The 21,550-nt window shown below is 45.5% G+C and overlaps 1 protein-coding gene across 2 annotated transcripts in view; it reads left to right on the plus strand.

The window, feature by feature from the left end:
* LOC119431405 (protein 4.1) overlaps positions 1 to 21,550 on the plus strand; it is a 36,665-nt gene that overhangs the window by 4,969 nt on the left and 10,146 nt on the right. For both annotated transcript variants that reach the window (XM_037698898.2, XM_037698899.2), the window contains exons 2-12: positions 1,275 to 1,443; positions 3,246 to 3,350; positions 4,635 to 4,677; positions 4,769 to 4,844; positions 7,910 to 7,954; positions 9,850 to 10,023; positions 11,160 to 11,400; positions 12,497 to 12,594; positions 14,319 to 14,491; positions 15,854 to 16,038; positions 18,546 to 18,662. In XM_037698898.2, coding sequence (XP_037554826.1) covers positions 1,291 to 1,443; positions 3,246 to 3,350; positions 4,635 to 4,677; positions 4,769 to 4,844; positions 7,910 to 7,954; positions 9,850 to 10,023; positions 11,160 to 11,400; positions 12,497 to 12,594; positions 14,319 to 14,491; positions 15,854 to 16,038; positions 18,546 to 18,662 — 1,410 coding nt within the window. In that variant the 5' untranslated portion in view covers positions 1,275 to 1,290. The remainder of the gene's footprint in view (positions 1 to 1,274; positions 1,444 to 3,245; positions 3,351 to 4,634; positions 4,678 to 4,768; positions 4,845 to 7,909; positions 7,955 to 9,849; positions 10,024 to 11,159; positions 11,401 to 12,496; positions 12,595 to 14,318; positions 14,492 to 15,853; positions 16,039 to 18,545; positions 18,663 to 21,550) is intronic.

The following is a 21,550-nucleotide window of genomic DNA, read 5'->3' on the forward strand; positions in this document are numbered from 1 at the left end:
ATCATGGTTAGGATGTACAGTAATCTGGTCCCTGGCAGCAGCACTAACATAATGAGTGCGCAGTAACAACACTGCATAGAAAGTGCTTTGCAGACATTTCATGTCACAACTTATAATACTGAAACAACCAGGAAGGGCTCGATAGAAAGGAGTTACTGCAGCCGTTGTTTGTAGAAGATAAAAGGCATTGTATGTCATGGCAATGTGGATGGGTCTCATTTGGAAAGAAAGCCTAGAACGTGACGAAAACAGACGACTCACTTTTTCCCACACAAAAGAAATTTCAGCTGGTGTCTTCCATTGGCAAGCAGACAATGTTTCCTTTGGCAAACAGGGTGTACATCACATCCTGTCTGGCTTGGCAATGCTGCATGTGTTGATGCCATGATACAGTTATGCTGCACTACTCAGAAGGATCCATGAAAGCATTTAGCGAAAGGAGTCATGGGCAGAACCATGTCCTTTGTGCAAAATGCAGGCACAGAAGAGAAACATTTTTTGCAACGCTTCATCTGCATCACCTTTCTGTATACGCTGGTGATTATGAAGATGCCAGTGGTGAGGTGCGCGGTGCGGCCCCTTTAATATAGAGTATGTAGGCCACATCGTGAGGTGTGGCCAGAGCGCTTGCTGGGTGTCCTGTGGGGTCTTCATCCAAGTTTCCCATGTAGTGGTGGGAACTGCCAACATCATGAAATAGGTGTTTACAGATCTGCCGTGCCTTCTGTAGTCATGTTTCCTGTCCTCGGTAGTGGTTTCATAAAGTCAAAATTAAAGAAAACAAAAAAGCTTCTAGCTATTAGTAGGAGTAAGTTACCAGGAAAGGGGTTAAAAGTGCTGCCAGGAACTGGGGTCATATTCTGACACGATCCACTTCGGCGATAGTATCTCTACGGCGACAATATTGCCATCAGGCGCACGCTGATTGGCTGGTTGAGCAAAATTGAATGGCGTCGTTCTAAATGAGCCAATCAGCTCATCAAATTTTTCTAAAACAGCCAATCAGCGCGTGCTGTTGGCCAAGGTGGTAGTATCGCCGAAGTGGATCATTTCAGAATACGGCCCCTGCTGTGAATGAAGGGGGCATAGAAAGGCTACAGCTTTAGCTTAGAAATCGTTTTTGTCCAGGGGGAGCATATTTGGGAGGCAGACGTTGCTACAGAGCTTCGGACTATAAATGAGGGCAGAAGAAAATGAAGCACAGTGTTGTGTTCTTCGTAAGTTCATCAGTGCTTGCTGACGTACAACCCTTCTTACACTGTTTTCATTTGCAGACGGGCCATCTGAGCCATGGCTGAGGAGAAGGAGTCACCCGAGGAGAATGGTCCCGCGGAGTCGAGCCCGTCGAGCAAGTCTCGACGGTCGGGGATCCTGCGTGCCCGCTCAGCAGCTGCCTGCCGCGTCCACCTGCTGGACGGCTCAGACTACGAATGCCAGCTAGACGTGAGTGTGTCAATATCTGTTTTATTCAACATGTAAATACACTATGTACAGAGTGCCACATTTGTGCACTTGTGAAAATCACCTTGGAAAATTTTAGTATAGCGAGGCTATACAGTTTTGGCAATTTAGTAATCCGTGCTAACAAAAGAGCACAGAACGCAGGTAGTCTCTGTTTAATGTTAATTTATGCTTTGCTTCCTTGGTTTGCTATTGTGATAGGTAATAGATTGATCATGGGTAAAGAAGAGACCTTGTCGAGAGACACAATGCCTTCATTGCAATGTTTTCTACAGTGCACATATATATGTGCGAAAAGGGTAGCTTAGGTAGGGAAGCACGATGACTCCAATTGAGTACTACACCTGAAAACACAGAATACTTTTTGACTATAGCACATGTGCCACGTATTTGCCCTCGTGGAAAAAGCCATGGTTAAAGCGTGCTGTATTAAGTTTTACATCAAAAGTAGCACCAGGTATACATAGCAGGGGAATGCGAATAGCTCTTTTTGCTAAACTGCTGGCTCATCTACGCTCAAATCTTGTACTGAGGCAGCATATTGCAGTGAGTTTAGTTTTATACCATGTTTGCAAGCATTACTTGTCCTGTTCCATGCACAATAAGTTCGAAGAAAGCATCTTCGTAAAAAACTTTAGAATGCTAAATCTGTGTTCATACTACTCTTACTGGCCTTTCATTGCGATGGTGGCAGTGCTGTGAAATGGATGAACACACAACCATAATGATGGGATGATGTCATCTACATATTTCAGCATCCTTTATGTGTTGCTCTGTGTCACCACAGCAAACAGTATCTATTTCACTCCGCTTAGTCCTCTATGCCTTTTTGTGAAGCAGTATCATGGTGCCATACCATAACTTGCCGAGCGTAAGTTTATCTGCTCTTTGTCAAGACATCTCTATGTAAATGTAGTTCTATGGCATGTTGAGGTCATAGCGGTCTGTTTTGCAGCCAGTACCATGTCAACTCCATTGAGAATCCAGAAATTGCATGCAGAATGTGATTGCCTGCACCTAGAATTGTATTTCATTTGGTTCAACTTTTTTTTTTTTTAGTGATGACTATGCTTCCATTGCATCTTTTAGGGGAGCTTTGCTAACACCTTCCTTTTAAAAAGTGACTGAAATATCTCTTTGATCAGAGAAAGAAGGTTGTAGGAAGTATTCTAAGTTTGTTTGCTTATTCCATCCTGAAAAAGTATCCCTGTTGCCGTGTTTGTTATTACACTGTGAACAGGAAGTGTTGCTTTCCATGTAGCAACTATATTATGCGACCTTGTACCACATTTTGCAGTACATGGGCATTGATTTGCTCTGGTTCTTCCCATGTTTGCCTGTCTTTCCCTGGTTAGTCCAAATGGATTTTTTTTATATGCAGTTGAACCTTGTTACAATGAACACGAAGCCAAAACGAAAGTACCTTCATAAAATACAAGGTTTTGTTATAAGCATAAATTTGTTATATGCTGATGTATGCTGCACCAACATATTCATTTACTTTGTTGTATCTGATAATTTGTTATATCTGTGTTTGTTATATTGAGGCACGACTGTATTGCTATTTTGAATCATAAAGCGGAAATTCACGCTAGTTGATTATTCGTGATCATTTAATAGCAGTGCATAAAACAAGGGACGAACATAGAAGGGAAATACACAACGCTGCTGCGCATGTCTCTTCTATGTTCGTCCTCCTTTTACGCGCAGTTATTAAATGATCTTGAATTGTAGATTTCATTTTGTAGGATACAGTGCGTACATAGTGAATTTTTGCTGTGCAGCGCAAAGCCCGTGGAGAACAACTCTTTGATCGCGTATGCGAGTACCTCAACTTGCTCGAGCGAGATTACTTCGGCCTCACCTACAGAGATCATGAGAATACGAGGGTGAGTTATACAGCACATTCTGGTTCCTTATAGTTCATTACCTAGATAATATATAAGGGAACCACTACGTTGGTTTGTTTTACTCTTCCTTTAAGCTTTGTGTTCTTTGTTCAGTCAGCTAAGCACTATGCACTTTAGTTAATACCTTCTGGAGCAGCCTGGATCACTCAATGATTAAGCTAAGTAGAATATTAATGTATTTCTTAAATGTTAAGGATAGATATCTAAGAGCTGTTGCTTGCTGTATGGCTTCTGATGAATGTATATGACTCTACTGCTGAGCTTAACTTGTGCATAATTCTGACAGTTAATTAGATTAAGTTTGGTAATTGGCTAATTCAACATTCTAAATGTGTGAGTAATGTCGGCCTCTTCTAGTAATGCATATGAGAAGTTAAAATTATGCCTTCTCCAACCAATGTTGCTAAAGGAACAGTCCAAAATAAAAACAATATCAGATGGTATACTATAATTTTAATATAGCTACGGCATACATGAATGTATGGCTGAATTAGTAGCACTGTTTTGAGTGAATGTTTCTATGATCTAGCCATACTAATGAGTTCTGAATGTCATTTCGGTGGCCACTTGTAGTTGAGGAAAGAGTCATTCTCCAACAGCACTGTGGCTTAGCCATTGCAGTAGGGAAAATGAATTGAAGCATGGTTCAAGAAATAAGATGCCAATGTCTTTCCAAGCGTACTTGTCATGGCTGTGATTTAAAACACGGCTGATTATGTTCCCACTTAGGGCATCCCTTCCCTCGTGCAATCACTTCGCTCTTACTCCTCTGTTGCATCAAAGTTGAAGACAAACTTCCCGCAGTTGTTTTCCACATTTATTCACAGACTGTCTATTTCTTTCATTGGGATAGGCTACTCAGTGCTGCAGTTGATGATTATGAAATAGAATTAACCACTCCAAAAAGAGTTGGTTCGTTATACGAGCCCTGGGCTACATTGCCCTGTCCGCGATTTTTCAATGTGTTTTGCTGCCAGGTGAGGCGTTACAGAGCTACCATGCCACTAATAGCTGGTGAATGCACATACAGAGTGCTGCTGAGCTACGATTGCTCCAGGAGCAACAGACTGCTCGTTTGCATAATTTATTGCTTGCTTATTCAGTGTCTACAGTGTCACTGGTAAGTGAAATATTCATCAGAACTGCAGACTTGGTGTTTGCCCTCTGTTTTGCTGAATTAGCACTGCAATGCTGCATTTGTTTTGCACTTTGTAATATGGGTGTGGCCTTTCCTCACTTTTTTTTTTCTTTTGCTCTCTGCAGAACTGGGTGAACTTGGAAAAGAGTCTCTCAAAGCAGATGAAACGTAAGTAAAGCTTAGTAAAGTGGTCGTGTTGTTATTTTTTTTTGTGTTGTTTAATTTTTGCCGCATGGTAATTTAACCTCACTCCATGTAGGTCGGCCCTGGGAGATGTCTTTTGAGGTGAAGTTTTACCCTCCTGACCCGTCACAGCTCCAAGAGGACATTACAAGGTCGGTCAAACAGCTTTATCTGACTAGCACTGTGTTGGCAAGTATTTGCTGTTAATTGTCAGTTTTGTCACCATGTTAACTGGACACTAAAGGGGCATAGAACTAGCTGCAATAAGTGGTTACTGATTCGGCCCTTTTAAGGAGAAGCAGGTGATCCCGTCTTGTCGTCCAGTCACAACTGACACGTACATTATTTTGTGGCACTAAAGGGTCGATGACCTGCATTTGTTCCAGGTGTAATGCAACATGCTTTATTGGACTGGTAATTATGCAGAAAAAAATGCACTGTATTTGTGCGAATAGAAAAAAAATCAAGCACTGTAAACCATGATTCAGAAATACCGTAGAACCTCGCTGATATGTTTTTCAGGAAACCATTAAAAAAAACAAAAACAAAAACGTAATAGTCAAGAAACAGCAAGAAATGAGAGTAGTGCTGAACTGCACACAATTATATTTTAATTCTAACGTTTGAGAAAAGTCGAAGCATCAATTGCGATAGCAAATTAGTAGACAGCTATACAAAGTAAGGATAGGAGCTTTATCATCCATATAAACTTGTAAACATTCGCTTATTAACTATATTAACAAGCATGATGTCAGTGCGCACAGGCAAACATGAACACATCGCACTCGATCAGCGCGGACACTCGCTGTCAAAATGCTGGCGTGAGGAAACACAGCAGCAGCAAGCGAAGTGACCTTCGTGCGGTTGTCTATCACTTGGACGCAAACTGAGCGCCAAGAACACACAGCACGCACAAAGCTACGAGCCGCCAATGTACCTACACCGAAAATGACGTAACAGCCAGGAAAATGCAGCACCCGGGAACGTAACAGCGGGGTTCTACTGTACCAGTGTTGTCAGAGTGACTTAGGCGGCAGCCAAAATTCGACAAATGATGGTGCTTGTGGAATCTGCTTGCCCACTGTCCGGGCACACATACTTCTGTGTGCAAACATATTTCTTATAGTTGTGTAGTAGCAAGTTGCAAACCACAGTGTGCTGAACCTTGATGTAATGAACTCGGGTATGTACAGGGTGTCCCAACTATCATGCAGCAAGATTTAAAAATATGCAAATGCCACGTAGCTGGACAGAACCAAGTTAATGCTGTTTGCCGTCGCTTGGAGATACTCTGAGTATTTTTTGCATTCCGCCAAATTACAGAATTAGTCTTAATTAAATAATCAACTTATCAAATATTATAATTAGATTAAAAGTGTCAATGAAAAAATTGTCGAGCAACATGAGAAACTACTGATACAGCTTTCTGGTGCTCAATACGTGCTACATAAAAGTGTTTTTCCAAGCGTGAAAGATGCCCGCGAATACACGCAAACTGCCTTGAGCGGCCAGTCGTGCGGCAGTTTTGCGTGTATTGGCAGGCATCTTTCAAGCTCGTGTGTCATTTCTTGATTGACTGGTTAGCACTTATGAACTTGACACCTATGGTGACACTGGTCGTGACCCGTCTAACAACAGCGTCTGTCTTGGCAGAGCGTAGAGAACATTGAATACATTGAACACATGCCACCCCTGCTGAAAATACCGTAAAATTCCGATCAAGCGCCCCCACCCGTGCAAGAGCCCCCCCCTAACTTCACTGCTAATTTCAAATTTCCGCGCCGTTCCAGGAAAGCGCCCCCCCCCCCCCCCCACCAACACTGGCCTGCCACATCCAGTCCACGAAAATGATGGCAAATTCGGCAAATCGCACCGGTGCGCATCGGGCGCCCGGATGAGCCATTTCATCGAATCATGGTCGTACCCGGGCGCCCCAGTGGGCACGCGAGTGCATCGGGGCGAACTGCGGCTGGCGGTCGGTAGTTCACGGACCGCCGGCCGACGGCGAGATCTGCCTCTCGCACGGCACAAAGGAGTTCCCTGCGGCACAGTGACGTGACCACTCGGTGACTGAGGAGTGGTCGCGGCTACGCTCTGGCATCGCCGGCAGCTTCACCGCTGCTAATCACTCGCCACCGATATCGTCGCTAGGCCTTTTTCAGTTCACTTCGAATCTGTAGCCGACGGCGCTTCAGAACGAACCGCCGACGCTCCCAAGCAGCAATGTTTTGTTACCGTCGTTGCCGCTTTACCCTCTCCTCACAATAATTTCACACGATGAAGAAAACATGCTGATATTTGCGGCGCCACCAGCTGCGATGCGAGCATGGCCGAGCCGCGGTTCGCTGTCCGCCGTCGGTAGCCATGCACTGCAGCTGAGCTTCACTTGTATCGGAACTCTCATTAGTGCTAAACGTTTCACCGTGGACATGGTTTTTAATAAAGTGAACATTACGCGTCAATTTACTCTCGCGGACATAATTTTGCCTGGAATAGACGCTGCATAACCAATGTTCGCGTCGCCGGTCGCGGCGACGCGCCGGTGCAGCGTCGATGCGCTTTCTGTAGTTCTTTTGGTGGTTTTGAGTAACGGTGGTGTTGAGAGTGATAAACACCACTAACAAATCTTTGGCTTAATAAAGTTCATGTTCAATAAAAATGTTCCAACTGCGCTTTTTTTTTTTTGCGGGAAAATTTTGTCGTGGCCATCTTGAATTTTGGTGCCGTTCCGGGATAGCGCCCCCCCTAACTTTGCCGGTAATTTCGACTTGCTCGAGGGGGGGCGCTTGCTCGGAATTTTACGGTACACATTTTTGGCCTGCCGCAGGAAGAATAAGTGCAAATGATTGGTAGCACACAATGATTGATTACAGTATTTACCTGATTGTAACGTGTTCTTTCTTTTTCCAAGAAAATTGGGCTGAAACTAAGTGCTCATGAGGAATGTGCTCTTTTTATAATTTTATTTGCATGAAATGGCATACACACCTATGGGGACATACACCACATCAAAAAATGAATCACCATGTTTGAAAGACTTCTGATTACTTTGGACTTGAAAGTCAAACTGGATTATTTGACAAACTAACATCTTACTGAAATTCAAGACAGGAATATATGTATTTGTGCACTGCTAGTTATAATCAACGTTCAGCATCCTATTAGTTACTCGAGCTGCCAACTGGCTACAAAGGTTTCTTTATCTGGCCACTTGCAGGTACCAGCTCTGCCTACAGATACGGGACGACATCCTGTCCGGAAAGTGAGTATATGACATGGTACATTTTGTATGCCGGAGCGGACACTTTTGGTTGGTAACAGTTGACCCATAAGCAGTCATGTGCAAAACCACTGCATTGGTTTTGTGGGGTCTCAAACGTGCTCTTGGTACAAAGGAACGACAACACTGTAGGGAAAACAAACCAGAGCGCACTTGCTGTGCCTTCTATACTGTAAGCCAGCCAGTCGAATTACTATAACTAATGGAAAACGCGCGTCTATGGGCACTGAGCAATCGAGGAACTCTGACTCACCGCGGGGGGGGGACACGATATTGAGCGAATTTGTTCACTCCATGCCGGACACCATTGGACAATTCATTCACTGGGGATGCCTCGTGAACGAAGTATCCCCGCCACCAGGTGGCATTAGCAGCGGGCCACGCGCCATCTTTCGTACATTTGTGCAACTACCGACGCAGCACTTGCTACGGGGGGGAGCCAGTTTCCAGGAAACATAAGAGCCCTGCGGGGAAAAGAAACATCAGGGAATGCGAGAGAGTTGAGCGTCGCCACATCCACCCCAACCTTAAATTGCTGCTACTTTGACGAAACGTGCTACAAGGTCTAACATCTACACCATGTTGGTTTGGTTATTCCTTCTGTGTTCCCTTTAAGAACGGACCTTACTATTTGTGTCATTTTTCAGAAAGCCCTTCTTTGTGTAGTGCTATTATATAAAACACCAACGCATTTTACCATGCAGTTCATGAACAAATACATTGAAATTGGTGCTAGTCTCAGGATCCCCGGTAAATGCGCATGCCATGAGCATTGGCTCACTTCAGTTCGACAGTTACTATTAGAAATTTACGATAGCTAAATCAAAGAGTTAATTAAAACGTTGTGTTCAGTAAACAAGCTTATTAGCCATTATTGCAGACTTCTTGCCTTTGCTGCTTTCTCCAAACGTGCGTCAAATTATTGTCTGTTCAATGCATGCTGCACTACATTTAGAAATCTTTAAAAAATTTAGGAATTACGGGGACACCTAGTGGAATATTTTTATTGAGTGTGCATACTGCTTCTAAGGCCTGTTTTGTTGGTTAATTTAGGCAGGGTGGACTCCATCTTTAATGTATTGTCTTTTTGTAGCGTGGCTCATTCCTGTCACCTAGATTACGCTAATAACTGATGTCTGTGTTAGTTAATCTTTGAAATATCTGTAGGGTTTCTATTTAGCCTGCGCATCTTATTTTGCTCGCCAAGTATGGTGCTGTGCTGTCATTGTCCCATCGTATTGTCTTCCCAGTTTCTGCGTCATGTCCAATTAATAAGCCCAGAAAATAGCTCAAATGTGTTTGCTTGCAACTTAAGCAGCACCTCAAGCTCTTAAGGTTCTGGACAACCTAACATTTTGCACCTGAACATTTTGTAGCAATAAAGTATTTGATTGTTATTATTATTATTGTGATGAAGATGATGTGAGTCTGCGCTTGTTGAGAAGACGTGCCCAGTCCACTGTGGCTCAGATTCAATACTTCTTTTTTTTTTTTCTGCAAGCGAGAGCTTATTGTTATTTTTCTAGTACCGTGAAAATCTGGTGTGGGAACCCTCAAGGTTATGCGTGTTAAGCATTTATTGAAGCATGAAAGGCCTGGTGCACGTCACAATCGAGGGTGCGTTTGATTTTATTGAATGTGGTATTTCTGAAGGACCATCTGTTGGGCTAGTTGGTCCAACATAGTTACTTCCAAATATAGCGCAGAAAAGTACACATACACACGAAGAAGTCGTGAAGTGCTCGTCCGCGTCCGTCGTGCCTTCTTCGTGTGTGTGTGTGTCCTTTTTTTGGCGCTGTATCTGGAAGTGGTGGTATTTGCGATTTGAAATAGTCACGTGATCCTGTTAACACGCTACGGATGTCATTTTTTTTCAGGCTACCATGCTCATTCGTGACGCATGCACTACTGGGGTCGTATCTGGTGCAAGCGGAGCTGGGCGACTTTGACCCGGAGGACCACGGTCGCAACTACCTGTCCGAGTTCCGTTTTGCACCCAACCAGACTCCCGAGCTGGAAGACAAGGTCATGGAGCTCCACAAGCAGCACAAGTGAGTTGCCGGAGGAGCAGCTAGTGTCTGACTCTGTTGTGGGCACCAGCTTATTGTGCCTGTTGCAGTGAGTTGTATTAGTGTAGCTGGTAACACTTTAGTAGCTGTGTCCTGGAACACGGGCTATCATGCTTGAGATCTTAAGAAAGGCGGCACTGAAGCCAGATGTATCTGCTAACTACACTCGTTGGATGATGAGCAATTAGTTCGCTGAGACATTGCTGCAGTTCCTGCGCGACATGGAGTTACAAGCTTTTATTTGATTTTCTTTTATTCCCTACATGACTTGTGGCAAATCCTCTCGGGGGAGTGGGGGGGGGGGGGGGGGGAGAAGAAGAAGAGCGAGTTAGGGACGATGTTGGCACAAGTGCTATTTCAATTTATTTCTTGCTTGTATTCGCTGACTTGCATCGTTGAAGGATGACAAGGATCAGCCACTTAGCACTGCGTGTAATGAGAATGGAACAGAATACAGTGAAACCTCTATACAACGAACCTCAATTGAACCAAAGTTATTATGTAACAAACGATCTTCATTCAGGCCCCGATCTTAGTTGCATTGAAATCGATGTCTTTTCTTTTACGCAATTTAACGAAGTAATTTCGTGACATGGTTTCGATTTAACGAAGTTTTCGGCCATTTCAAGCATGTACTTGGAGCCTGTGTAACTAGTAAATCTAACCAAAAACTATAAAAATGGCGGCTGAGGCAAAAGTAATTTCAAGCGTCCTTCTGCATGAAACGTTTGAGCTGCAAAACTGCCGTCAAAGCAAGTGCGCTAAGGCTTGGTAGGCAGGAAACACCACTGCGCCATTTGTTGCTTTGGTAAACAACTTGCGGAGGGGTGCATGGCAGCTCGCAGCGCTCGGAGAAGCACGAGAGCTTACGATACCTTCTGCATAAGGGGGATGGGGAGGGAGGGAACAGACGGTGACATGGATCAAGCGTGCGCTGGAAGGGGGGGGGGGTCATACAAATCATACAAATCTGTATGAAAAACTGAAAAGTCTGTACTTTCATCATTTTTTGGCCATAAAATACGGAAAATATCTCAACAACCCAAACTTTCAAGCAGTGTTTGTCTTTGATGTTGCAATTGAACTGCGGGTGGCTTGAATTCATTGTGTCAACGCAGGGGTCAGACGCCCGCAGAGGCAGAGCTGCACTACCTGGAGAATGCCAAGAAGCTGGCCATGTACGGGGTGGACCTGCACCAGGCGCGGGACTCCGAGGGTGTCGACATCACCCTCGGGGTGTGCGCGTCGGGTCTCCTCGTGTACCGTGACCGGCTGCGCATCAACCGCTTTGCATGGCCCAAGATCCTCAAGATCTCCTACAAGCGCAACAACTTCTATATCAAGATACGACCAGGGGAGGTAGGTGTCGGCTCCCCCATTTCTTTTCCCCTTTGGTTTGCGCTTTATTTCCACGTAAAGCAGTGGTACTGGTAAAGCAACGTACTCCGTGTTGTGTGCGTCATACTTCTTGCTGCCGTTTTCCTTGGTATGTTGTAGTGTGTAGAAATGCTTCATTGTTAAAAAAAAAAACACAAAAAAAACAATGGCAATATTATAACAGTACTGTTATGTGACATGCAAGAAACAGAAAGCAAGTGTAGTTAGTCACCATGCAGGGTTCATTGTTTCAGAATGATTATTGTTAGACAAGAATTTTGTGAAGTGGTTAACCTTACTGTGAACCTCGTTCACATTTGTGTTTTCCCAATAACTGCATCGCATTTGTATGGTCCTACCAGGAGACCATAGGTCGCTGGCTTCATGGCTGTTAGGCTCTAGAAATCCTTCTTCTCTGGGGTACCAGGAAAACCGTATCAACAGTGTCCAGCTGTATTAACAGCATGGCAAGCGATTGAACTTTATGTCCGTCTGTCAGTATCCTCCTCATTTCAGTGGCAAACATCACTCACAACTCAGACTGACAAATGTGGTCAGTGTAAGATGAGTGCGCAGCTTGCCTCGTGACGCTTGACCAGTGTTGTCTCTCTTGAGTGGTGAACACCATCAAGATGTATGACATCACGGCTTGCAGGAGAGGGGATGAACGTTGGTGTAATTTGGATGTGTGTGCAAGCCAAGCCAACTTGCACGCAATTTGCTGTGCAATGCATCGGGGTCCCACTTGCCGCATGCGACGATTCGGAACACATGGTACGAACGAGGTAGCGCGCTTAGCCCTGCATTTATCAGTGAAACATTATTAGGAGCATAAGCCGTGATAGGTCTATCAGAATAGCATAATGGTTTCGAAGGGATTGTAATGGGCAGTCAAGTGCAGCACAAGATTAAATGGATTGTGGAGATTAGGAGGTTCTCAGGTAGAGGAAAAGGTGCTGATGCAGATGAAGATAATTGAAGATTTGGGGGGGGGGGGGCCTTCATCCTGCTGTGGAATTCAGATTGGCTGAGGATGATGGCATGTGAATAAACATACTGATTTTTTTTTTTTTCACAGTTCGAGCAATTTGAGAGCACCATAGGGTTCAAGCTGCCCAACCACAAAGCAGCCAAGCGGCTCTGGAAGGTCTGCGTGGAGCATCACACTTTCTTCAGGTGAGCGACCAATGCTTTTGCCATGCGATATTGTTGGACATGGCAACAGTGCATCATGAACTTTTGGTATTTGCGAACTTTCGCTCCTTGGCACACCCACTGTGGTAGCCCAATGGCTAAACCCGCCGCGGTGGCTCAGTCAGCTAAAGCGTTGCGCTGCTGAGCACGAGGTCGCGGGATCGAATCCCGGCCGCCGCATTTTTATGGAGGCACAATGCAAAAACGCCCGTGTGCTTGCGTTGTAGTGCACGTTAAAGAACCCAGGTGGTCAAAATTAATCCGGAGCCCTCCACTACGGCGTGCCTCATAATCAGAACTGGTTTTGGCATGTAAAACCCCAGAAAGAAGACGAAGAAGTAGCCCGATGGCTATGGTGTTACGCTGCTAAGCTTGAGGTCGTGGGTTCGATTCTTCGCCGTGGCAGGACACATTTTCATAGGGGCGCAATGCAAAAATGCTCGTGTGCTTATTGGATTTAGGTGTCTGTTAATCTTTAATATGCACCAGGCGGTCAAAACTAATCCAGAGTCCCCCACTATGACATGCCTCTAATCAGACAGTGGTCTTGGCACATAAAACCCCGGAATATAATTTAAAATTTTTGTTCCTTGGCGTGCTTGTCAAACAAGACTTTGGCTACCCACCAAGGTGACTCAGTGGACATGACTGAGTCATGCTGTGCATGAAGTCATGGGTTTCACTCCCGGCTGCAGCAGCCACATTTCAATGAGGGCAGGATGCAGGAATACTCGTGTACTAGGTGCAATTCCAAAAAAAAAAAAAAAAAAAAAAAAAAAAAACAACACCGAGCTGGTCACAACTACTCCGTTGCCCTCCACTGTGGCGCCTCCTCGTGACCCACTGTACAGTTTTGGCACGTTAAACCATAAAACTGTAATTATTTATCTTTCTATGTGTGATAATTGGTACTGCGGACTTTCTTTCTTGGCACACCTGTTGACTGGGATGTTACTGGAAGCAGTGGCCAAGCAGGGCTCACGGTGCCAGTCAAGTCACATTCAATGCAAGCGATGCCTTCTTGACTCTTCCATTCATAGCACCATTCTTGTGGGTTGGTTGTCTTCTGGGCTTTGCGTTCGACTTCTATTGGTGTGTGGCACCAACAAATTATGGGCATTCATAGTTTCTGACGCAGTGACAATAGTCCTTCTGCAGGTACGGTGCAGCCCACTGTTAAAGGGAACACGCGAGTGCAGATAATGGGCGAATTGTTCCCTCTTTCAAGTGTGCTAATCGCCAGGCTTGCAGCGGATGACTTGTGGTTGGTTTTGCTGGCATCTTTCCAAGCACTTGTGTGGTTCACTGACACTGCTACAGCCAGCACTTGCAGCTAGAGCACCAGCAAAGTGAGATCCGTGCAGTAGAACATTCCCTCTAACAGTGGACTGCACTGTTCATTTACTGTGGCCCAGAGGATTGGCTATATCTTTCAGCAACCACCAAGTCACTTTAGGATGTGTAGGCGGGCATACAGATCAATTGCTGAACAAGATCAGCGCTGGTAGGACAGAGGTGTAGACACAGTTTTTCTGAAACAGCTCAGGAAACTGCCCTTTTGATGATGGAAGCTTTTCTCGGTTGTTATATGTGTTTTTGGGATGATGACGGGCACTTTTTGGGATGAAAAGACATCATTCTTTGTTTGGCTTGGTGCAAATGAAAAAAAAAAAGAATTATATCTTTTATTTGTGTTCTTGCAACAGGCTCATGTCACCTGAGCCCGCGGTGAAGCCCCGACTATTCCTTCCCCGATTCGGCTCCAAGTTCCGATACTCCGGCCGAACCCAGTACCAGACGAGGCAGGCAAGTGCCCGCATCGACCGTCCGCCGCCCCACTTCGAGCGGACACGCAGCAACAAACGATTCTCTTCACAAAGTGAGTACCGAAGCGCAGATAAAATTGAAGGTGTTTGTTTTATTGAGAGCCACATTATGAGCTGCTATGTCCCGGGATGTACCGTATTTTCTTGCATATAACCCACACCAAAATTTAAAAAAAGAATTGTTCAAAAAGGGGGGGGTGCGGGTTACCTGCGAATATTCGCGAAGGGAGGGTGCGGGGGTCGGCTTCACGGCAACGCGCGGCCTACCGTGCACAGTCCGCATTGTCCGCATGCCTATCGACATCGACGTGTGTCAAGCCAATAAGAAGCCAACACAAGTTATAGTCAGATCCACATTCATAGTCTGGTTCGAGGCTTTTCGCATGCTTTTCGCATGAGTCAGGTGCCGTTTCTTGTACGCCCAGTTTGCACAGTTGGCCAGCCTTGTTTAGGCATCATGAGTGTGCCTCGGCGGCAGTCTTTCAGAGTGAAAGAGAAACAAGATTGTAGCCGCTGCTGAAGAAATCTGCAACAGAGCTGCTGCGAGATGGTTCCGAAGACCATTACGTTTTTTAGAGCGGCGACGAATCCTCTGATGGCAACAGTGAATCGAACGACAGCACTGACAAATTTGTTTAGAAAACGAATTGATGACTGCGCCGAGTTGTAACTTTCTAGTCCTCATTTTTTCGGATAAGCGTGTGGGTTATACGCGAGGTTGTTTTTTTCTTTTTTGTGGAGTTCAATGTCAGGGGTGCGGGTTATATGCAAGGGCGGGTTATACGCGCGAACATATGGTAACTTCAGTGGTCAGGTTATCTAATCTTCGATAGCTTGGTGGTAGAACATCAGAGCTTAGGTTCTCAAATAACCTGGCAGTATAACCACACAAGTCAGGTTCTTTGACAACCTGGTTGTGAAGTTGATTGTTTTTGTTAGGTCTTGTTTTGGGGCAAAGAGCAAGACGATTATAAGGTTCAAAAAGGTTGAATAGCTTTGAAGGTGCAGATTCTTTACCTACTGAGAGAGGAAGATTCTGTCTGATGTTAGAGTTTCATATAATCACGAGCACACAACATCATGCCTTTTAAGATGTGGCTTTTATTGTCTGCTTATGTGACACTTGAATTGCAGTTAAGCAGTGACTGGCAGCAGTGACAGCACTGACGTTACTCTGGTGCCCCAATAACCATAAAAGCTTCAATTCAGTGGAAATTGGATACCACTTTCCTGAACTGGCCATTCGTGGCAAACTACCACAGGGGTTTGGCAAGGAGCGCTTTGTTTTTCACAAGCAGATTTGGATCTGTGAAATCCCAAGTGCTTGCTCACTGATTCAGTCACCTGCTGTCAGATCAATCAGAGTGGAATTCACCGCCAGGGACGCTGAGCGCCACTTTTCCTCACTGACGCAGCCCTGACGTACCCGCCACGACCGGCAGCGCAGGAGGAGAGCAAACGGCACACGCTGACGGGCGCCCTTCGGCGCTCGCCCAGTGAGGAGACTGCATCGGCCGATGTCCCTCGCTATGCCACCAAGGCCACGCCTGAGCAGGGACCGAGCCCTACCACCGAAACACCGCCCAAGAAGGAGACAAAGGTGGGTGTGGGTGGTGTTGCAGGTTGCTTGCTCGCAGCCGACATAGGAAAACAAATTTTGCGGATTTAACGCAAAAGTCCTTGTTGTCACAGCATGCTGGCTGCTGCTGTTGGGGGATGTAAGCAGAATGTCGCCTCAAGGGGCACTGCGTTGCGCTCGCTGCAGCCTCCCAGTTTCGGTTTTGGGCGCTCTGATAGCCGAAATTGCGTCGTGTCACAGTTCCGCAGGTATTTGCATTTTTCCAGATCCAAAAGCTTTATGGCTTGTATGGAGAGCTCGCTTCAACTTTCTAATTATGATGAGCCTGCTGAAAAAGTGAATGAATGAATTTTAGTTAATTATAATCGACTAATTACCATGTATCACAAGTCAACCCCGTTGTCGGCACCACTGACGGTATGTCTGTGAAGGAACCTGCGCGTGCGGGGGGGAGCTTTCAGGCGCAGCCTACAGATGGCACGCGAGAATGCGGCTTTTAGGGCTTCAGCTTTTCTCTCCCTCCTCCGCAAACTTGCGCTATCCATATTGGCCATTGGCATCAGCATCACCAGCCCTGGCTTTGTCCGTTGTTTTACTTTTGTGTGCCGTTTCCTTTTTTTTTTTGCTCCTGAGTTGCCGCTTATCGCTACGATTTTAGCACGATGTGCAAACACTTTAAATAGCTGCACGGCTGGGTTTAAGTTGAAAGTCACCGAGTTCGCTCAAGAACATGGCAAGCATGCGGCAGGCAGAAAATTCTACATGGACGAGAAGTGGTTCGACGATGGTGCAATCGAAAGGATGCAGCGGGGAGCACAAGCTGCAAAAGGTGTGCTTTCCGAGGCAAGCCGTGCAAGTTTGCTGAACTGGAAGAAGAGTCCCTCTGCTATGTGATGGAAGTGTAGAACAATGGCTGTGCATTGACAACGACATGCTGCACGTGAAAACGCAAGTATTGGTGTGTGCAAAGAACATACCGCACGAGGACTTCAAAGCTAGTGTTGACAGGATACAAAGATTTTTGAAGACGAAGGACCTTTCCTTTTGTCGAAGTGCCAAGTACGGGTGCACAGCACCAGCTTGGAGTCGGACAACTTGGCGGGTGACGACAATTGAGCGTAGGTGATACAATCTGCAATAAGCACCTATCGTTCGCTAATTGGTATGTTGTTCTTAAACGAAAAAAAAAAACATTTCTACATTGCATGTGTGGCCGTACCCTGAAAATTGGCCCTCGAACCTGGAAAAAGAAAGTCCATCCCTGACACGCATTTACCTTATATACTCGAGTAATGAACGCACTTTTTTCCCCCAAAAATCGAAGCAGAGTTGGGGGTGCGTTTATTATGCGGGGTAAATTAGTGATCGCACCAAATTTTTATCAACTGCAAAATCTGCACCTTCCTCATGAGTTTTCAGAGAACTTGTTCGCTCATTGAGGGCTGGTGTATGCACTAAGTGAATGAGTGGTTAAATATGCAAGCACATTCAATCTGTACGGTTGGTGGTTCTCATGTAAACTAAGATGAACATTTTAACTTAGTCTTGAAGTTGTGGGGACGCAACTCTCACGCGTCCTCTGATGTTGTTTTCCCCGCATGGCTTCCATCTCCTGTAATCCGGCTTCGCCGCGTAGCTTTATGGCGGCGGAGTTGCAGCGTATTACGAGAGATGGCGCTAGTGTTACGCTGCTAACGCCACCTGATGGCGGGGGGTTACACGGGCGGAAAAGGGAGAAGGCTGTTCCTCTTCGGGTTGGGGTCAGTGAGCGATACGGACGTCCCGCGCGTGCACCGATCCACACTTCACGAGACCGTCTCGCGTGGCTAGGAGCAGGGCACCGATATGGACGAACACGGATCATTCGAACATGCCACCGTTCGCGTGACCGTACACGTGAACGGCTAGGCGATGGTGTCATAGCATGGGGCGAACATATTCGCTCGCTATCCAGTCGCGGTTAGTCGCACTTCCTTGATTTGTCGCGCGCCTGTGTGAATGTTCTATGGCTATTAATTCGGCTAGCATGCATTAGTGTATGAAAGGTGCAATAAATGCCCTTTTGACTGTTTGCACTACTGTGTTGTCGTTCCTTTGTCCCAAGAGCACGTGTGAGACCCCACATCTATTGCTCACAGCAATAAATGTTGTTGAATTGTCTGGCTTGTTGCCTTATTCGCCCGAACCCTACGTAGCTGCGATTGCACGCACTATGGGTGGGGAGTGCGTCGGAATGACTGTGTGTGGCTAAATCCGGAGCTTGCTTTCAGCCTTAGCCTCACACAGAATGGACCCCCCACAAAGTTTGTATATACATAATATGTAAATAGTCTTTTTTATCTCCTTAACTCCTTTCCTGTTCTGTTCTCCCATACCCTCTCTGCTGGCCTCTGTTCAGGTGTCAGTCACCACAGTTGGATATTGTGGCCAGCAGAAATTTTCCTCTCTCCCTCTTTTCTTTTACCGAACCATAAATATAGAACCATAAACAACCAGCTATCTCACTCTCTCCCTCTCAATGCATGCAGAGGACTATCCCCGTCGGTGGTGTGGCAGTCATGTTGCCCATGGATATCAAGAAGGACCAGCGCCTCAGCCAAGAAGCGAAGACGCCTGAAGACAGGAGTCCCCTCCACGAAGACGGGGTCAGTAATTAGCGCCCTGTTTCTGTCTGTTTCCTCCAAGTGCCTTCTTTGCGTCTGATGACATTTTATCATCTTCGTCACCTTTCTTGCATGGAAATGGTGGGTTCTTAGCTGGTGTTGTGGTGGTGGCGTTTTTGATGGGACCGATTTGCACATGAGTGCAAATGGCGATTTCTGCAACTGAATTCAATGCAGTTTGGATATTGGTGACAGCAAATCAAATACAAGTTGTGTGGCTTTCGAGTAATTTTGAGATGGTTTCTGGGTACTGTGCAATACTGCTTTGCGTTAGTGGACCATTGATTTGTGATTAAATTGGGAAATGATGCTCGTTTGCTTTGAATTTGCTCGTGAGTCATCCGCATGTTGGTGCAAATTGTTGAAAAACTGTCTGGAAGAAATGTTCAAAGTTTTGTACAGCTGTTATTCTGATTTTGAGGCTGAATTGAATACCCAGAGATTCAAATTGATATTAGAAATTTTTTAAATATTTAAATATTCACTTATTAACTTATCTTCTAAGAGGAAGTCAGATTGTGTAGGCACGCACATCTTGTGCTGAGTGACACCTTGATAACCGTGATTATCTGGTGAAAACATATGCCGGCAAAACAGTAAAATGATGCCATTTGGCAATATACAGTCAAACCAACTTATAACGATCCCAGGTATGACAATTTATTGGTTATAACGACCACATTTCAGTGCATTTACAATTTTCCGACCCTGCCTATTATCACGGATGTTTGTTTTTTTAAATCGTCATACTGTTACAACGAATGCTTCGAACTCGGTCATGGTAAAAAGAGGGTGCACACGAAGTGCCAAAGTATGGCAGCGTGACCAAACTGGATGCACGGTAGTGCGTGCCCAGCTCGAGTCCGACCGCGATGATGAAACGGCCTTCGAAATGAGCGAGTGACTGCTGCACACAGATTTCGGAAGCCGCGAAGAAGGTTACTCGCTTTCAAGGCACGCCACCAGGGAGGAGGCGTACAGCATAGACTGCATGGCGTGGGGCATGCACGGGCGCATGCGCCGTTGCGTTATGGGATGTCACGATGGCCGCAGTCGCTTTTTTGCACAGTTGTCTGTGCGGCACCATGTGCCCGACGCCTATTTCAACAATTTGGAACGACCGTCTATGTCCTTCCACCATGAGATCAACGGCCGTGTGAGCGTTTCTGTCGTTACTGTCGATATGCACGCGGCTCGAGTCGGCGAGAACGCTGCACCATGCACTGCTGCCACGCAGTGTTGCAAAGTGTCGGCGGTTACCATGCCGTTATCAGGAGATCAAGGTTCAGCAGCACCTTGTTTACGCGTTGCCGATTGCTGACAACGGTTTGCGGTGATATTCTACCTTTCGAACATTTTTTTCACCCAAAGTGACATAGATAACGTAATTTTACAGTTCTTGTGTGGCTGATGCACAGCTGTAATGCCGAGACCATGATGTCGGAAACCTTCGCAGAATGGCGGCATGCCGCAGTAGTTTCCGAAGTTTTCAAAGTTACACTTCCAGTCAACTAGAAAGAACGCTTAGCTCTCTTGTGCAGAGTATAGTCATGTCCTGCTAGTAGTAAGATATATCACAAGCTCTCGAATAAAAAATGGCGGCTGCGCTTGCAGTTTCAAAGTGACAGGTGATCGGAACCGGGCACTGCTTTGAAAGAGCTATACACCGGCGCATTTCGTTCTTTAGACGGGCCTTTCTAACAGAAATTTGCAGCTAGGAGCGCGAACGCACCGGGAACAGAAATAACACTGATAATCTGGTTTTCAGACCAATGTACCGTCGAATTGTAGCTGCTGAACGCCAGCTTCAGTGTGATTATTTTTGAGCATTTTTAAGGGTGGGAGTCCATCTATAACGAACTACTGATATAACGACCACTTTTCGTGAAACTATCGAGTTTGTTATAAACGGGTTCGGACTGTACTTGTGGAGTAGCACATGCTGATTATGTCGGAAAACCAACTAAGACAGACACAGTGTGATGTCAAAATTTTCAGCGACTTTTTATGCACATGCTATCTGTGATGGACGGTGATGCTGCAGTTGGTTAACTCTTAGTTATAGAGCAAGTTCAAAGTGGATTGAGCATCTAAGAACACTGATCCGCAATTGTAGTTGTGTGCGCATTATGCTCAGAAAAGGAACGTTGGTGCCTGTGGGACTGTCTGGTCTGTCTACCAAAACAAACTAAAAAAAAAAAGGCTGGCCTGGATTTCCTGCTCACTCGTTATTTGCAGGCTTGCATCCTATCTGTGCTATCTTTAGGTAAGTACGTGCACTGGCTTTAGATGTAGGTTTAAGGCATTGAACAGTTCCTCACGGCTAAAGGACAGTCTAGGCCTGTGTTCTAGATTGATTGCTTTTGGCAAAACATGTTCACTTTTGCGAAGCTGTAGCTTTGGCGCGGTTCCTCTCTGCTGTCATGAGTTTGTGTAACCCCTGCAGGATGTGCCGGCTTGGTTTAATATATCGAAAGCTTGCTTCAACCCTTTTTCTACTTACAGAACATAGGGAAAACCTACAAAAAAGGAAATATTGTATGTAGTTGTGAAATCAATGCGCTTCTTTTCCCCAAAAACTGAAGCAAAGTTGGGGGATGCGTTTATTATGCAGGGTAAATTTTATGGGAACTGTTTTGAAACTGAAAAAAAAAAAATTAAAAGTAAGACAGTAATGATTTCAAAAATACATTAGATAACTTATCTTTTCAGTAAAGATACACGTATACAATTTTCAAACTGTAACAGCATTTTTATTGCGCTTCACTTTGCATCAGAACCACCAGACCTGTCGTCCAGGTCGCTGATTGCTTCACACATATCGTGATTCCACAACTGCTCGTCCTTGCAGCCGCCTCCGCCGTCTGCCA

Source organism: Dermacentor silvarum, chromosome 10 (assembly GCF_013339745.2).
Source record: "Dermacentor silvarum isolate Dsil-2018 chromosome 10, BIME_Dsil_1.4, whole genome shotgun sequence".
In the NCBI taxonomy this organism is placed as follows: domain Eukaryota; kingdom Metazoa; phylum Arthropoda; class Arachnida; order Ixodida; family Ixodidae; genus Dermacentor; species Dermacentor silvarum.